Here is a 13,075-nt window from a genome sequence, read left to right as displayed (position 1 = left end):
ATCTGCCTGCAACACAGAAGACCCCATTTGATTCCTGGGTCGGGAAGATCTGCTGGAGAAGGGGTAGGGTAGACTACCTACTCCAGGATTCTTGAACTTCCCTGGTGGCTCAGCTGGTAAAGAGTCCACCCGCAATGCAGGGGACCTGGGTTCAATCCCTGGGTTGGGAAGATCCCTTGGAAAAGGAAAAGGCTACCTCCTCCCATATTCTGGCCTGGAGAATTCCATGGACTATATACGCCATGGACTCACAAAGAGTCAGACACGACTGAGCAACTTTCACTTTCGCTTATTGTGACTGGCTTTTATGGTTACTGAATTTTAATAGTACAGAGTACCAGATTTTTTTAAAACTTTACTTCATTAAAATTAATTTTAATTTAAAATGGTACTTGTCGCTGCTTATATCACACAGCACATCTTAAGAATTTGCCTGGGGAGGAGAGATGGGAAGGAAGATCCAAGAGGGAGGGGGCCATATACATATATTTATGGTTGATTTATTTCGTTGTGAGGCAGACACTGGTACAACATTGTAAAGCAATTTTACTCCAATTAAAAAGAATACTTCAATTAAAATCAGAAATAAATAAAATTAAAAAGAAAAAAGATTTAGGCTAGGGAGAGGTGGTACATGCAAGGGGGGCCTACAACCTTCCCCTAGTCAGTGCCAATCACTTCTCATATAGTTTATGTTGCAGTTGGAAATAACAAGAATAGGCAGTTGAAAACAATGAATTATTTGATGTGAACCAGTCCACACTTAGGAGTGGTAATCAGAAGGCTTCCTAGAGGAAATTACAGTCTAGGTGAATCCTGGAAAATAAGCATTTAAAAAAAAATTCAGTAAAGGGAAAAGGGAGTGAGTGTGTTCACAGGCAGAGGGCTTTTGAGCAGGAATTTATAAATTTAGAGAGATCCCATGGTCTTGTCAACTCCTATGACCCATTCTCCCCTCCACTAGCATAAGATAGTTCAGTCCATCACCAGTCATCCATCCATTCCCAGAGGTATGATTTGAAATATCACACTCTTGTAGTGTGATTGTGGCTTTGTTATTATGTAGTAAGTATCCTCATTTTCCAGCGATGCAAACTAAAATGGGGTGAAACATTATGTCCACATGACTTTAATATTTCAGTAGAATTATGGAGAAGGCAATGGCACCCCACTCCAGTACTCTTGCCTGGAAAATCCCATGGACAGAGGAGCCTGGTGTGCTGCAGTCCATGGGGTCGCTGAGAGTTGGACACAACTCAGTGACTTCACTTTCACTTTTCACTTTCATGCATGGAGAAGGAAATGGCAACCCACTCCACTGTTCTTGCCTGGAGAATCCCAGGGACAGCGGAGCCTGGTGGGCTGCCGCCTATGGGGTCGCACAGAGTCGGACACGACTGAAGCTACTTAGCAGCAGCAGCAGCAGCATGGGATGAAACAAGTGTGGCAAGTGTTAATAAGTTATACATACGTGCATGCTTATTAAGTCATTTCAGTCATGTCCAACTCTGCGACTCTGTGGATTATAGCCCACCAGGCTCCTCTATCAGTGGGATTCTCCAGGCAAGAGTGGGTTGTCCTATCCCTCTCCAGGGGATCTTCCTGATGCAGGAATCGAACCCCCATCACTTCCATCTCCTGCATTGGCAGGCAGGTTCTTTACACTAGCGTCACCTGGGAAGCCAAATACCTATCCACTAGGCATGATATTGTTTGGTAGCTTAGTGGTAAAGAATCTGTCTGCCAGTGGAAGAGACTCAGGTTCAATCCCTGGGTGGGGAAGATCCCCTGGAGAAGGAAATGGCAACCCACTCCAGTATTCTTGCCTAGAAAATCCCACGGACTGTAGCCCGCCATAGGAGCCTGGTGGGCTACAGTCCATAGTGTCACAAAGAGTCAGACACGACTTAGTGACTAAGCAACAAATATTATTGTTTTAACTGGGTGACATAAATATTGTTACTTCTAGATGATGGATGTTTATGACGTGGTTCTATTTGTCTGCATATTTGAAAAGTTTTATTTAAAAAAGTAAAACACACTCACATGTATTCTCCATTTCATTCACTTTCAGGGTATTCTCCCAACAGAAATGATGTCGTGACTGAGAATTCTGGTAAGCTTCAAAGATGCTGTAGCCCAGGGTGGAGAGGGAATATTCTGGTTCTCTGCCTCATTGAAAAGAGCCACATACCCAGGGCACTGGATGATGATGAAAGTTGGTCAGCCCAAGACTGGGACTTGGGCACAGTCAGGGTCAGTGGGCAGGGGGGTCGGGGAGGGGCTTGGGGAAGCAGGGTCCCTGGAGGAATGATAGATGGTGTCTCACACAAGGACTTGTCTCCCCAGACCTCCCCTTCTGGGCCATCATCCTCATCTGCCTGGCAGGACTCCTGGTGCTCATCATGGGCCTGATCGGCTTTTTCCTGGTAAGCAAGGAGGTCTTGTCATCTTACTATCAGGTTGTAAGAGCTTTTTATATATTATAAGGACATGTCCTCTGCGGGGATGTGTTTTGCAGATATTTTCTCCTAGTCTGTGAGGGGTTTGCCTTTTCCTTTTCTTAACGACATTTGTCACTGGGGAAATGTAAATGAAAGTTATAAATGAGATACCATTATGCATGAGAAGGGTTAAAATCAAAATGATGATAAAAAATGTCGGTGAAGATATGAAGCAACTGGAACTCTCCTACAGTGCTGGTGAAAAATAGCTTGGGTGCATCTTTAAAAGTTACATTGGGTGCTCTGGTGACCTAAATGGGAAAGTGAAAGTGTTAGTTGCTTCAGTCGTGTCCCACTCTTTGTGATCCCATAGACTGTAGCCCTGCCAAGCTCCTCTGTCCATGGAATTCTCCAGGCAAGAATACTGGAGTGGGTTGCCATTCCCTTCTCCACTAAATGGGAAGGCAACCTAAAAGAGAGTGGATATATGCATACATGTAGTTGATTCACTTTGCTGCATGCCTGAAACTAACATAGCACTGTAGAGCAATTACAATAAAAATAAGTAAATGTCACATTGGGGTTAGTAGTCACACAGTGTTACATATAGAATGGATAAAAAACAAAATCCTACTGTTTAACACAGGGAACTATATCCAGTATCCTGGGATAAACCATAATATAAAAAAGAATATTTTTAAAGTATAAATATATATACTGTAAATCAACTATACTTCAATTAAAAATAAATTTTCAAAGTTACATATATCTGTGCAACCATTCCCTCCTAGGAATTTGTCTAAGAGAAATTAAAACACATATCTATACAAAGACTTGTACACAAATGTTCATAATAATATTTGCGCTAGTCAAAAACTGAAAAACAAACCAAGAAGTCCATCAACAGGTGAATGGGTAAACAATGTGTGATATATTCACACAATTCAAAACTATTTAGCAATAATACTGGATTATTAACATATACAGTGACAAATCTCAAAATAATTTGAATTTCAATGTGCTGAATGAAAGAAGTTAGATGAAAAAGAATACTTATTGTACGATTCCATTTATAAACAAACTCTGGAAAATACTAATTAATCTCTGAGGATAGAAATCAGATCAGTGGTTGTCTGGGAATAAGAATGTGTCTGTAAACAGCAGGGGAGGAAGAATTACAAAAGAACATGAGGGAAACTGGGGGAATAATGAGCATTCCTTATTTTGATTACAGGGATGGTTCAATAAGTTTAAAATCCATACTTATCAAATCATTCACTTTAAATGTATGCAGTTTACCTACAAATTGGATCCTTCTCAGGGCCTCCATTATCTTATATATCCCACTCTAGTAACATTGTTTGTTCTCCAAAGGTTTCAAATAGGCATTTTTTCATTCTGTCTAAGTTTTCTAGCTATCTTTATAAGAAATTTAGTCCAAATTACTTGATGATGTATTACTAGAAGTTGAAGTCTATATAATCTTTACAATAATAGAAAATATTGAATAATATACTTTTTCATAATAATGTAAGAGCTTACATGATTTTGTTCAAAAGCTAAAATATTTAGCATTTGTATTTTCTTTAGTAAAGTGAGTTGATTTAAAAAGTAATGCTGCAGGACTTTTCCTGGTGGTCCAGTGGTTAAGAATCTGCCTGCCAATGCAGGGGACATGGGTCCAACCCCTGGTCAGGGAAGATCCTACACGTTGCAGGGCAACTAAGCCCATGTACCACAACTACTCAGTCTGTGCTCTAGAGCTCAAGAGCTTCAACGAGAAGCCACTGCAATGAGAAGCGCATGCACTGCAATTAGAGAGCAGCCCTAACTCCCACTCAGTGCAACTAGAGAAATCCCATGCACAGCAACAAAGACCAAGCACAGCCATAAATAAATAATTTTTTAAGGTACTGTCACATATTACTAAGTGATCAGAATATGAAAAAAGGTACAGGAAATTTTTAAAGACAGTATTAATATTACTAAAACTGATTGATAAAATAACTAATATATAGGCAACCAGTATTTATTAACAATTATGGTCCAACAGGGGCTTCCCTTGTAGCTCAGTCAGTAAAGAATCTACCCACAATGCAGGAGACCAAGAGGTTTGATCCCTGGGTCAGGAAGATCCCCTGGAGAAGGAAATGGCAACCCACTCCAGTATTCTTGCCTGGAGACCACCACGGACTGAGCAGTCTGGCAGGCTACAGTCTATGGGGTCAAAAGACTTAGCAGCTAGACCACCATGATCTAATAATTTTAAATGTATATATATAACTTGGAATATATATTCCTTCTGTTATTTGATTCCAAGTTTACAAGCAGATGCTGAAAGCTAATGAACCCACCATGCACACAACTAATCACATTTCAAGTAAATGGCAAAAAAAAAAAAAAAAAAACTACATACTCATTCTTTGAAAGATGTCTAATTCTAATAAACTTTAAACATTTTTTAAAAATCTGTGCAGTTTACTATATCAGTTAAGCTGGGGTTAGGGAAAAGAGACAAGATATGAAGGGGATATCAGAAAAAAGGAACGAAAAAAAAAACAATTTTTTTAAAAAGATTAAAAAAAGGGGGCTATCAGAGAGAAAATGGTAGGAAAAAAGTGGAGAGTTAAAGGGAAGAAAGAAGAAAAAGAGGGGAAAGAGGGGAAAAGGAGAGGCTGAGAGAAAAGAGAAAATGGGAAGAGAGACGCACAGGAGCAGCAGGTGTCCGTGGCTGCAGCCATGTCCTTCACCCGTAGCCTCCCACAGTTGACCAGACGACTGGTCCATTCTGAGCCCTCTGTTCACCCTCGCAGGCCAGAGTCCACCAGCGGAAGAAGGAGGCGGACTATGAGGTTCAGCAACTACAGCCCGATAGCGTGGGCTATTACCTGCCACACCTGGACCTGAGGAAGCTGCAGTGACACCCGTTTCCCAGACAGGTTCCAGGGGAGGTTGGCTGGAACAGAAGCAAACCACGCTGGTCGGACACAACCTCCAGGCCTTTCTTGGCCTGGCCCCCACCTGGTTCACAGTGGACTGAGAGAAAAGGTCTCCCCTTCGATGTCCTGAAGACAACTGCAACTTCTGTCTGATGGGTTCACATCCTCAGGGACACCAGGATTGGTGAAATAGGCACAGACGTGGCTAACGAACAAAATCGACATCCCGCTTAAGTGAGGTTTACCTTCCTAGTCACCCCCTGAACACCTCTCTCCTTGACTCCTGGGCAGCCATCACCCCATCTCTCTTCCTCCCTGTTCTGCATCCCCTTCCCTGAAGCCCTGACAGTCTCAAGTTCCTTGTGAACTACCTTATTCTCTGATGTTCAGATTCACCAGGATGTTCACTGACTCTTCTCCTTCATCACAGGTCCTCCAAGGTAGGAAATAGACTAAGAGGAATGAGTGGGTCAGCCATGATTCTGCACTCAGCCCTGGGACTTGGTATCTGGGAAGGCTGAATCCCAGAGTGGCAGCAAACTCTAGAGAGATAGAGTCTACTTTGAATTTGAAGATGAATAAAACTCGGGGGAAAGATCTGAGAGAAAAAATAAAGACAGTCCCTTTTTTAATTTTTTTTCTGCACTGAATCTAACTGAAAGGTTAAAGCAGAGACTCCCCAACACGCTGCTCGAAGCATCCCAGGCATGATCCTAATACTGTAGATGCTCTGTTACTGTTTAATACCTCACTCTCAGAAATTGTAAATCCCAGACTTGCCTGGTGGTCCAGTGACTAGGACTCCATGCTCCCAGTGCAGAAGGCGCAGGTTCAATCCCTGGTCCAGAAACTAAGATCCTGCATGCTGTATAGCACAGCCAAAAAAACAAACAAAAAAACCCCACATGATTTAACTTCTGGGTATTAAGAACAATTAAGAAATTAGCTACATGACTAAAATCAAAACTAAAAAAAAAGAAAAAAGAAAAACTTCCTGGCAGAAAAAACACCTGGATTCATATGTACATAATCTTGACTCATAAAATATAATGAACAAAGGAAGAAAATTACAGAGTTTACCTGAAAATTGATAATTATAATGGGTCATTTTCATAGATCCTCTCAAGAAATTAAAAACACAGTGTTTGTTAGCACGTGATGGGCTAGAGAATAGTTAATAAAATGTTTCTATGAAACAACTACCAAAGCATTCCTGTGGCAAAAAAAAAAAAAAAAACATACTTCTTACATACAAACATAATTTATAACATATTGAGAGATTGTAGTCAACTACCAGAACAGGACACACCAACACAAGGAAGGAGTTTATTTTCACAAATAAATAAAAGATCAGGAGAAGGCAGCCGGCGTACAGTGCGGTAGAGAAACAAACTCCCTTGGTTTTTCACTGCATCACTGTAGATGTCACGGTGAATCAGGAAAACACCCTCGCTAGCACCATTAACAGCATAAGGCATTTGTTAAACACTTTAGACTTTAAATGGATATAATCTAGAGAAGAGGGGGATCAGACAATACTCCCAAACAGTGAAATCCAAAATAGCTTCTTGGTGGACACAAGAGACCTGACAGAAAAATCCCAACTCCGATGGATCTTTGATGTGGATCTTGGGAAGACATCAGTGGAAACCTACAGCTCTACAAAAATGGAAGCCAGATACTGGTAGTGGTTTTGAGGTACTCTTGATTGGAAGGTCAAAGAATCCAAAATGATGGGCTAAAAGATAGTATCCTTAAGTGAAAGTCACTCAGTTGTGTCCAACTCTTGTGACCCCATGGACTGTTCTCCAGGCCAGAATACTGAAATGGGTAGCCGTTCCCTTCTCTAGGGGATCTTCCCAACCCAGGGATTGAACCCAGGTCTCCTGCATTGTGGGTGGACTCTTTACCAGCTGAACCACAAGGGAAGCCCGTATATGGGCGTCTCTCTTCATGTATGGTGCCTCCAAACTCTGACTAATGCCTTGTTTGCTTCTGCTTTCCAAATCCTATGCAAGTAAGGCTATCAGTGAATTCTAACACTGAACCATAAATAGGATGGATGCTAGAAAATTTTGTTTCTAACATTACACAGAGAATCAGATATCTGTCCCATCACAGGTCTCTCTTCTCAAAATCTATTCACCAAATATCAGTCAGAGGAAGGACAACAAGCAAAGGTCCAAATATAAAAACAATTATTCACATTAAAGTCTCAAAAAAATGGAGCTTTGTTGTTAAAGATAAAACACAGAAAACAGACTATAAAGACATCCACGAATTGTCCAGAATCCAGATATCCTGTAGGAAAATCCCAACAAACGACCACATTTTCCAATTGCTTCTTAATACAGAATAAAATTATAAAAAATGAAACCTGACTACACACGCATCCGATATACATTTCAATTCACCCATGGATCCAATAGACTTTCAAATGGAGAGAGAAAATATTAGCTGATTCAAAGGAAAAGCACTACCTTTTAACCTCGTGTACTACTGTTGACTGGCTTCTCTGGTGGCCCAGTGGCAAAGAATGCACCTGCCAACGCAGGAGTCACAGGAGACACGGGTTCAATTGCTGGGTCGGGAAGACCCCCTGGAGCAACACAGTCCAGTATTCTCGCTTAGGAAATTCCAAGGACAGAGGAGCTTAGCGGGCTACAGTCGCAAAGAATCGGACATGACTGAGGAACTGAACAACTGCTGTTGAAAGATGACTTGCAGAATTACATCACCCCAATACTCATGTATGAAACTAACTAGTAGAAACTCACACTCTAGTGATGTAGTTCAAGAAAGAGGCTTGATAAACCCAATATATTTACAACCTGTTAAAAACAATTCTTTTGTGGTTGAAAGTTTTCTGGAACATTCAGTTCAGTTCAGTTCAGTCACTCAGTCGTGACCGACTCTTTGCGACCCCATGAACCACAGCACACCAGGCCTCCCTATCCATCACCACTCCCGGAGTTCACCCAAATCCATGTCCACTGAGTCAGTGATGCCATCCAACCATCTCATCCTCTGTCATCCCCTTCTCCTCCTGCCCTCAATCTTGCCCAGCATCAGAGTCTTTTCCAATGAGTCAGCTCTTCGCATCAGGTGGCCAAAGTGTTGGAGTTTCAGCTTCAACATCAGTCCTTCCAATGAACACCCAGGACTGATCTCCTTTAGGATGAACTGGTTGGGTCTCCTTGCAGTCCAAGGGACTCTCAAGAGTCTTCTCCAACACCATAGTTCAAAAGCATCAGTTCTTCGGTGCTCTGGAACATTATACCCAGATTAATTTTCATCAAGCTATGAGTTCTCATGTTACTCACATTTGTAATTATTTCTGGTGGAAGTTTTAACATTTAACGATGAAGACCAACTGAAGTCTTTCCCACACTCTTTACAGTCAAAAGGTTTTTACCCCGTGAGATGAGTCCTTTCATGCCTTCGGAAGGAAGTGGTATGATTGAAGGCTTTCCCACATTCTTTACGTTCATAGGGTTTCTCTCCAGTGTGAGTTCTCTCATGTCTTTGAAAACTCTGATACCACCTGAAAGTTTTCCCACATTCCGTACATGCATAGGGTTTCTCTCCTGTATGAGTCCTTTCACGGTTTTGTAAGGAACTGTATCCTCTGTAGGCTTTACCGCATTGTTTACATTCATAGGGTTTTTCTCTGGTGTGAGTTCTTTCACATGTTCGAAGATAACTGGGACACCTGAACACTTTATGACATTTTTTATACTCGTAGGGTTTTTCTCCAGCCTGATTTCTCTCATGTCTTCGAAAACTTTGACAACATCCGAGGGCTTTTCCATTGTTTACATTCGTAGAATATGAATTCTTCTGTGCGTTTCTATAGAAGTATAATCTCTGCAGGTTTTTCCACACTGGTTACATTCATAGAGTTTCTCTCCAGTGTGTGTTCTTTCATGTATTCAAAGTGAGGTTGAACAACTAAAAGCTCCTCCACACTCCCTGTATTCACAGGGTTTCTCTCCAGTGTGGGTTCTTTCATGTTTTTGAAAGGAGGGGTAATACTCGAAGGTTCTGCCACACTGTTTACATTCATAGGGTCTCTCTCCAGTGTTACTCCTTTGGTGTATTTGAAATGAACTGGGGGAAATAGCTGAAAGGTTGTTGTTGAACAAAAAAAGACACCAGGATTCTTGGCCCCCGGAGGAGAATTTAATCCGGGGCCAGAGACAAGGCTTGATCACTCCGAGCTTTGTGTAATAAAGTTTTATTAAAGTATAAAGGAGATAAAGAAAGCTTCTGACATAGGCATCAGAAGGGGGCAGAAAGAGTACCCCCACCCATTAGTCTTCAGCTGGATGTTATATAGTCACTGCTGCTGCTGCTAAGTCACTTCAGTCGTGTCCGACTCTGTGTGACCCCATAGACGGCAGCCCACCAGGCTCCTCCGTCCCTGGGATTCTCCAGGCAAGAACACTGGAATGGGTTGCCATTTCCTTCTCCAATGCATGAAGATGAAAAGTGAAGTCGCTCAGTCGTGTATGACTCTTCACAACTCCATGGACTGCAGCCTACCAGACTCCTCTGCCCATGGGATTTTCCAGGCAAGAGTATAGTCACTGCTAAGTCACTTCAGTCGTGTCCGACTCTGTGCGACCCCATAGACAGCAGCCCACCAGGCTCCCCCATCCCTGGGATTCTCCAGGCAAGAACATAATCACTAGCAGTCTGTTAATAAAGGAATGTCTTAAAACTCAGAATGGCACCAGGCTCCTCACACCCATAAGATGCATTTTGGGATAATCCTGGCATCGAATGGTTCATCCTGGGCATAAAATGATTAACTTAAATCTTGTAGAAGGACAGATTACCATACAAATAGTTTCCTTTACATAGATTAGGGCAACAATATCTGAGTATAACATACTGGTTTGTTAAGTAGGTTCTGAGCCATTAGGCAGGACCTACTTGAAGACACAGTTTGGGGTAAATCCATAGTACATTAGCATAGCTTAAGACAAACATTTCCATAAAAAATGCATTGGTTATCTCAAGGTTGGAGAATAGTTAACTTCAGCCTTTGACTGTGTGGATCACAATAAACTGTGGAAAATTCTGAAAGGGATGGGAATACCAGACCACCTAACCTGCCTCTTGAGAAATCTGTATGCAGGTCAGGAAGCAACAGTTAGAACTGGACATGGAACAACAGACTGGTTCCAAAGAGAAGGAGTACGTCAAGGCTGTATATTATCATCCTGCTTATTTAACTTATACACAGAGTACATCATGAGAAACGCTGGACTGGAAGAAACACAAGCTGGAATCAAGATTGCCGGGAGAAATATCAATAACCTCAGATATGCAGATGATACAAAGTACTCCAGTACTTTGGCCCCCTCATGCGAAGAGTTGACTCATTGGAAAAGACTTGGGGCTAGGGGGAGAAGGGGACGACCGAGGATGAGATGGCTGGATGGCATCACGGACTCGATGGACGTGAGTCTAAGTGAACTCTGGGAGTTGGTGATGGACAGGAAGGCCTGGCGTGCTGCGATGCATGGTGTCGCAAAGAGTCGGACACGACTGAGCAACTGAACTGAACTGAACTGAGGTGAAACCAGGTGTCATTATGGCAACACAGTATTTGTATAGAGAAGGAAAAAAATATCACTAGTTTGTTTCCTCCTGCCGCTTAAGAGAGAGAAAAACGTCTGACACTTGCAGGCTATTTCCTCCCTTTGGAGAACCCTGGCCTTCCTGCCTGTTACCCTCTCATTAACGCTTTCCCACACTGCTTACACTTGTAAGGTCCAACTCCAGTATGAGTGATCAAGTGCATGCAAAGGCTTGCAAGAGCTCTAAAGGCTTTTCCACATTCCCTATATTCATAAGGTTTTTCCCCAGTATGAATATTTTGATGTTTCCGAAAAGAACTGGGACAACTGAAAGCTTTACCACATTTTCTGCCTTGGTAGGGTTTTTCTCCATTGTTATTTCTTTTATGTATTTGGAAACCTATGTTAGAACTGAGTCTTACCACATGACTTACGTTCATAGCATTTCTCTCCTGTGTGAACTCTTTTGCGTTTTGAAGGAGGGGTAATATCTGAAGGTTTTACTGCACTGTTTAGTCATAAGGTTTCTTTCTGGTATGAGTCTTTTCATGTATTCAGAGTGAACTGAGACAACTGAATGCTTTACTACATTTTCTACATTCATAGGATTTTTCTTCTGCGTGAGTCCTCTTTTGTGTTCGGAAAGGTTGATAATATCCATAGGCTTTTCCACGATGTTTACATTTATAAGGTTTCTCCCCAGTGTGGGTCCTTTCATGTATCTGAAATGAAGCTGAAGAACTTCAAGTTTTCCCACAGCTTTTGCACTTATAAGAGGTGTCCCACTATGTGTTAGCATGTGTCTTTGCAAAGTTCTGAGTCATATGAAGGCTTTCCTACATTTCTTACATGTATAGGTTTTTTCTCCACTGTAATTTATGTTTTTCAAAACACTGCAGGTAACTAAAGGCTTTCCCACATACACTGCATTTATTCTCTCCATTTTCCTGATACTCGTGTGGCTTGTGTCCAGTGTGACTTCTGGTGGACCTGTTATGGGAGGAATGATGCATGAGGTCTTTTCCACATAATATGTGTTTCCGTGGTCTTACTCTGATAAGAGTTTTCTTGTTCGGATTGAGATTTGGAATAAGGTTGACATTTTCTCCACAGGGACTATCCTCTTTACCTTCACAGATTCTCTCTGCCTTCTGACTTCTGCAAAAAAAACAAGAAGGAAGTATTAATGATCTCTTTGTTACTGCTAAGTTGCTTCAGTCGTGTCCGACTCTGTGCGATCCCATAGACGGCAGCCCACCAGGCTCCCCCGTCCCTGGGATCCTCCAGGCAAGAACACTGGAGTGGGTTGCCATTTCCTTCTCCAATGTGTGAAAGTGAAGCCGCTCAGTCATGTCCGACCCTCAGCGACCCCATGGACTGCAGCCTTTCAGGCTCCTCCGTCCATGGGATTTTCCAGGCAAGAGTACTGGAGTGGGGTGCCACTGCCTTCTCCGTATCTCTTTGTTAATGATTTTATATTTATTAAAAATGCTTCAGCTACACTTTTACAATTTATAGCAAAGGCATAGGTTTTTTTTTCTATCACGTGTGAATTGTTCAAAATTGAATATACCGAGTACTTCACAAGAGGACTCACCAAAATGGTAATATTTATATATAGGGCTTATTAATACTGTTTCCAAGTATTTTGGAAACACTGAACATTATATCATATATAAGAAAGTAATTTGGTGAAAATTTTGAGGAGCAATACATTTGAAGCATGGGTTACCTTGTTTCTTTTTAAAATCTTATACAATAACATAATTCTCATGTGAAATACTGCTTTCTACTGTGAATGCCACTCACCTTAGTTTTCTCCCCTGATTTCTGTACTGATTTTCAATGTCATGATCTTCCCATGTTGTTCCTAAAATACAAATAAAAATTATTCCACAGTATTAGAAGTTATAGAAAAATCAGTAGACTCTGGTTCTACAATGAGCTGTGACAATACCTAATTTATTTATTTACCAATGTCCTCCCTTTACACGTTCCACCTCTTAGAAAAACACTGACGGGCAGAAAAACTTGTCCTTCAACAAGGTGAAGGTCAGTTGTCATCCTTACCTACTGAGGCCAGGTTCCTAAAGGTTTCCCCCAT

The 13,075-nt window shown here is 41.6% G+C and overlaps 1 protein-coding gene and 2 pseudogenes across 2 annotated transcripts in view; 1 reads left to right on the top strand and 2 right to left on the bottom strand.

Moving 5' to 3' along the window:
• Window positions 1-6,015, top strand: part of LOC101103644 (mucin-16) — a 76,125-nt gene extending 70,110 nt beyond the window's left edge. For both annotated transcript variants that reach the window (XM_060415430.1, XM_060415431.1), the window contains 3 exons: window positions 2,075-2,116; window positions 2,350-2,429; window positions 5,258-6,015. In XM_060415430.1, coding sequence (XP_060271413.1) covers window positions 2,075-2,116; window positions 2,350-2,429; window positions 5,258-5,365 — 230 coding nt within the window. In that variant the 3' untranslated portion in view covers window positions 5,366-6,015. The remainder of the gene's footprint in view (window positions 1-2,074; window positions 2,117-2,349; window positions 2,430-5,257) is intronic.
• Window positions 6,016-6,695: 680 nt separating this feature from the next.
• On the bottom strand, window positions 6,696-10,362 carry LOC121819573 (zinc finger protein 709-like; annotated as a pseudogene).
• On the bottom strand, window positions 9,605-13,075 carry LOC121819572 (zinc finger protein 709-like; annotated as a pseudogene).

The sequence above is a fragment of the Ovis aries genome, chromosome 5 (genome assembly GCF_016772045.2).
Source record: "Ovis aries strain OAR_USU_Benz2616 breed Rambouillet chromosome 5, ARS-UI_Ramb_v3.0, whole genome shotgun sequence".
NCBI classification, from domain to species: Eukaryota; Metazoa; Chordata; class Mammalia; order Artiodactyla; family Bovidae; genus Ovis; species Ovis aries.
The sequence above is the reverse complement of the archived record's forward strand: the minus strand, read 5'-3'. Positions and strand labels throughout refer to the sequence as shown.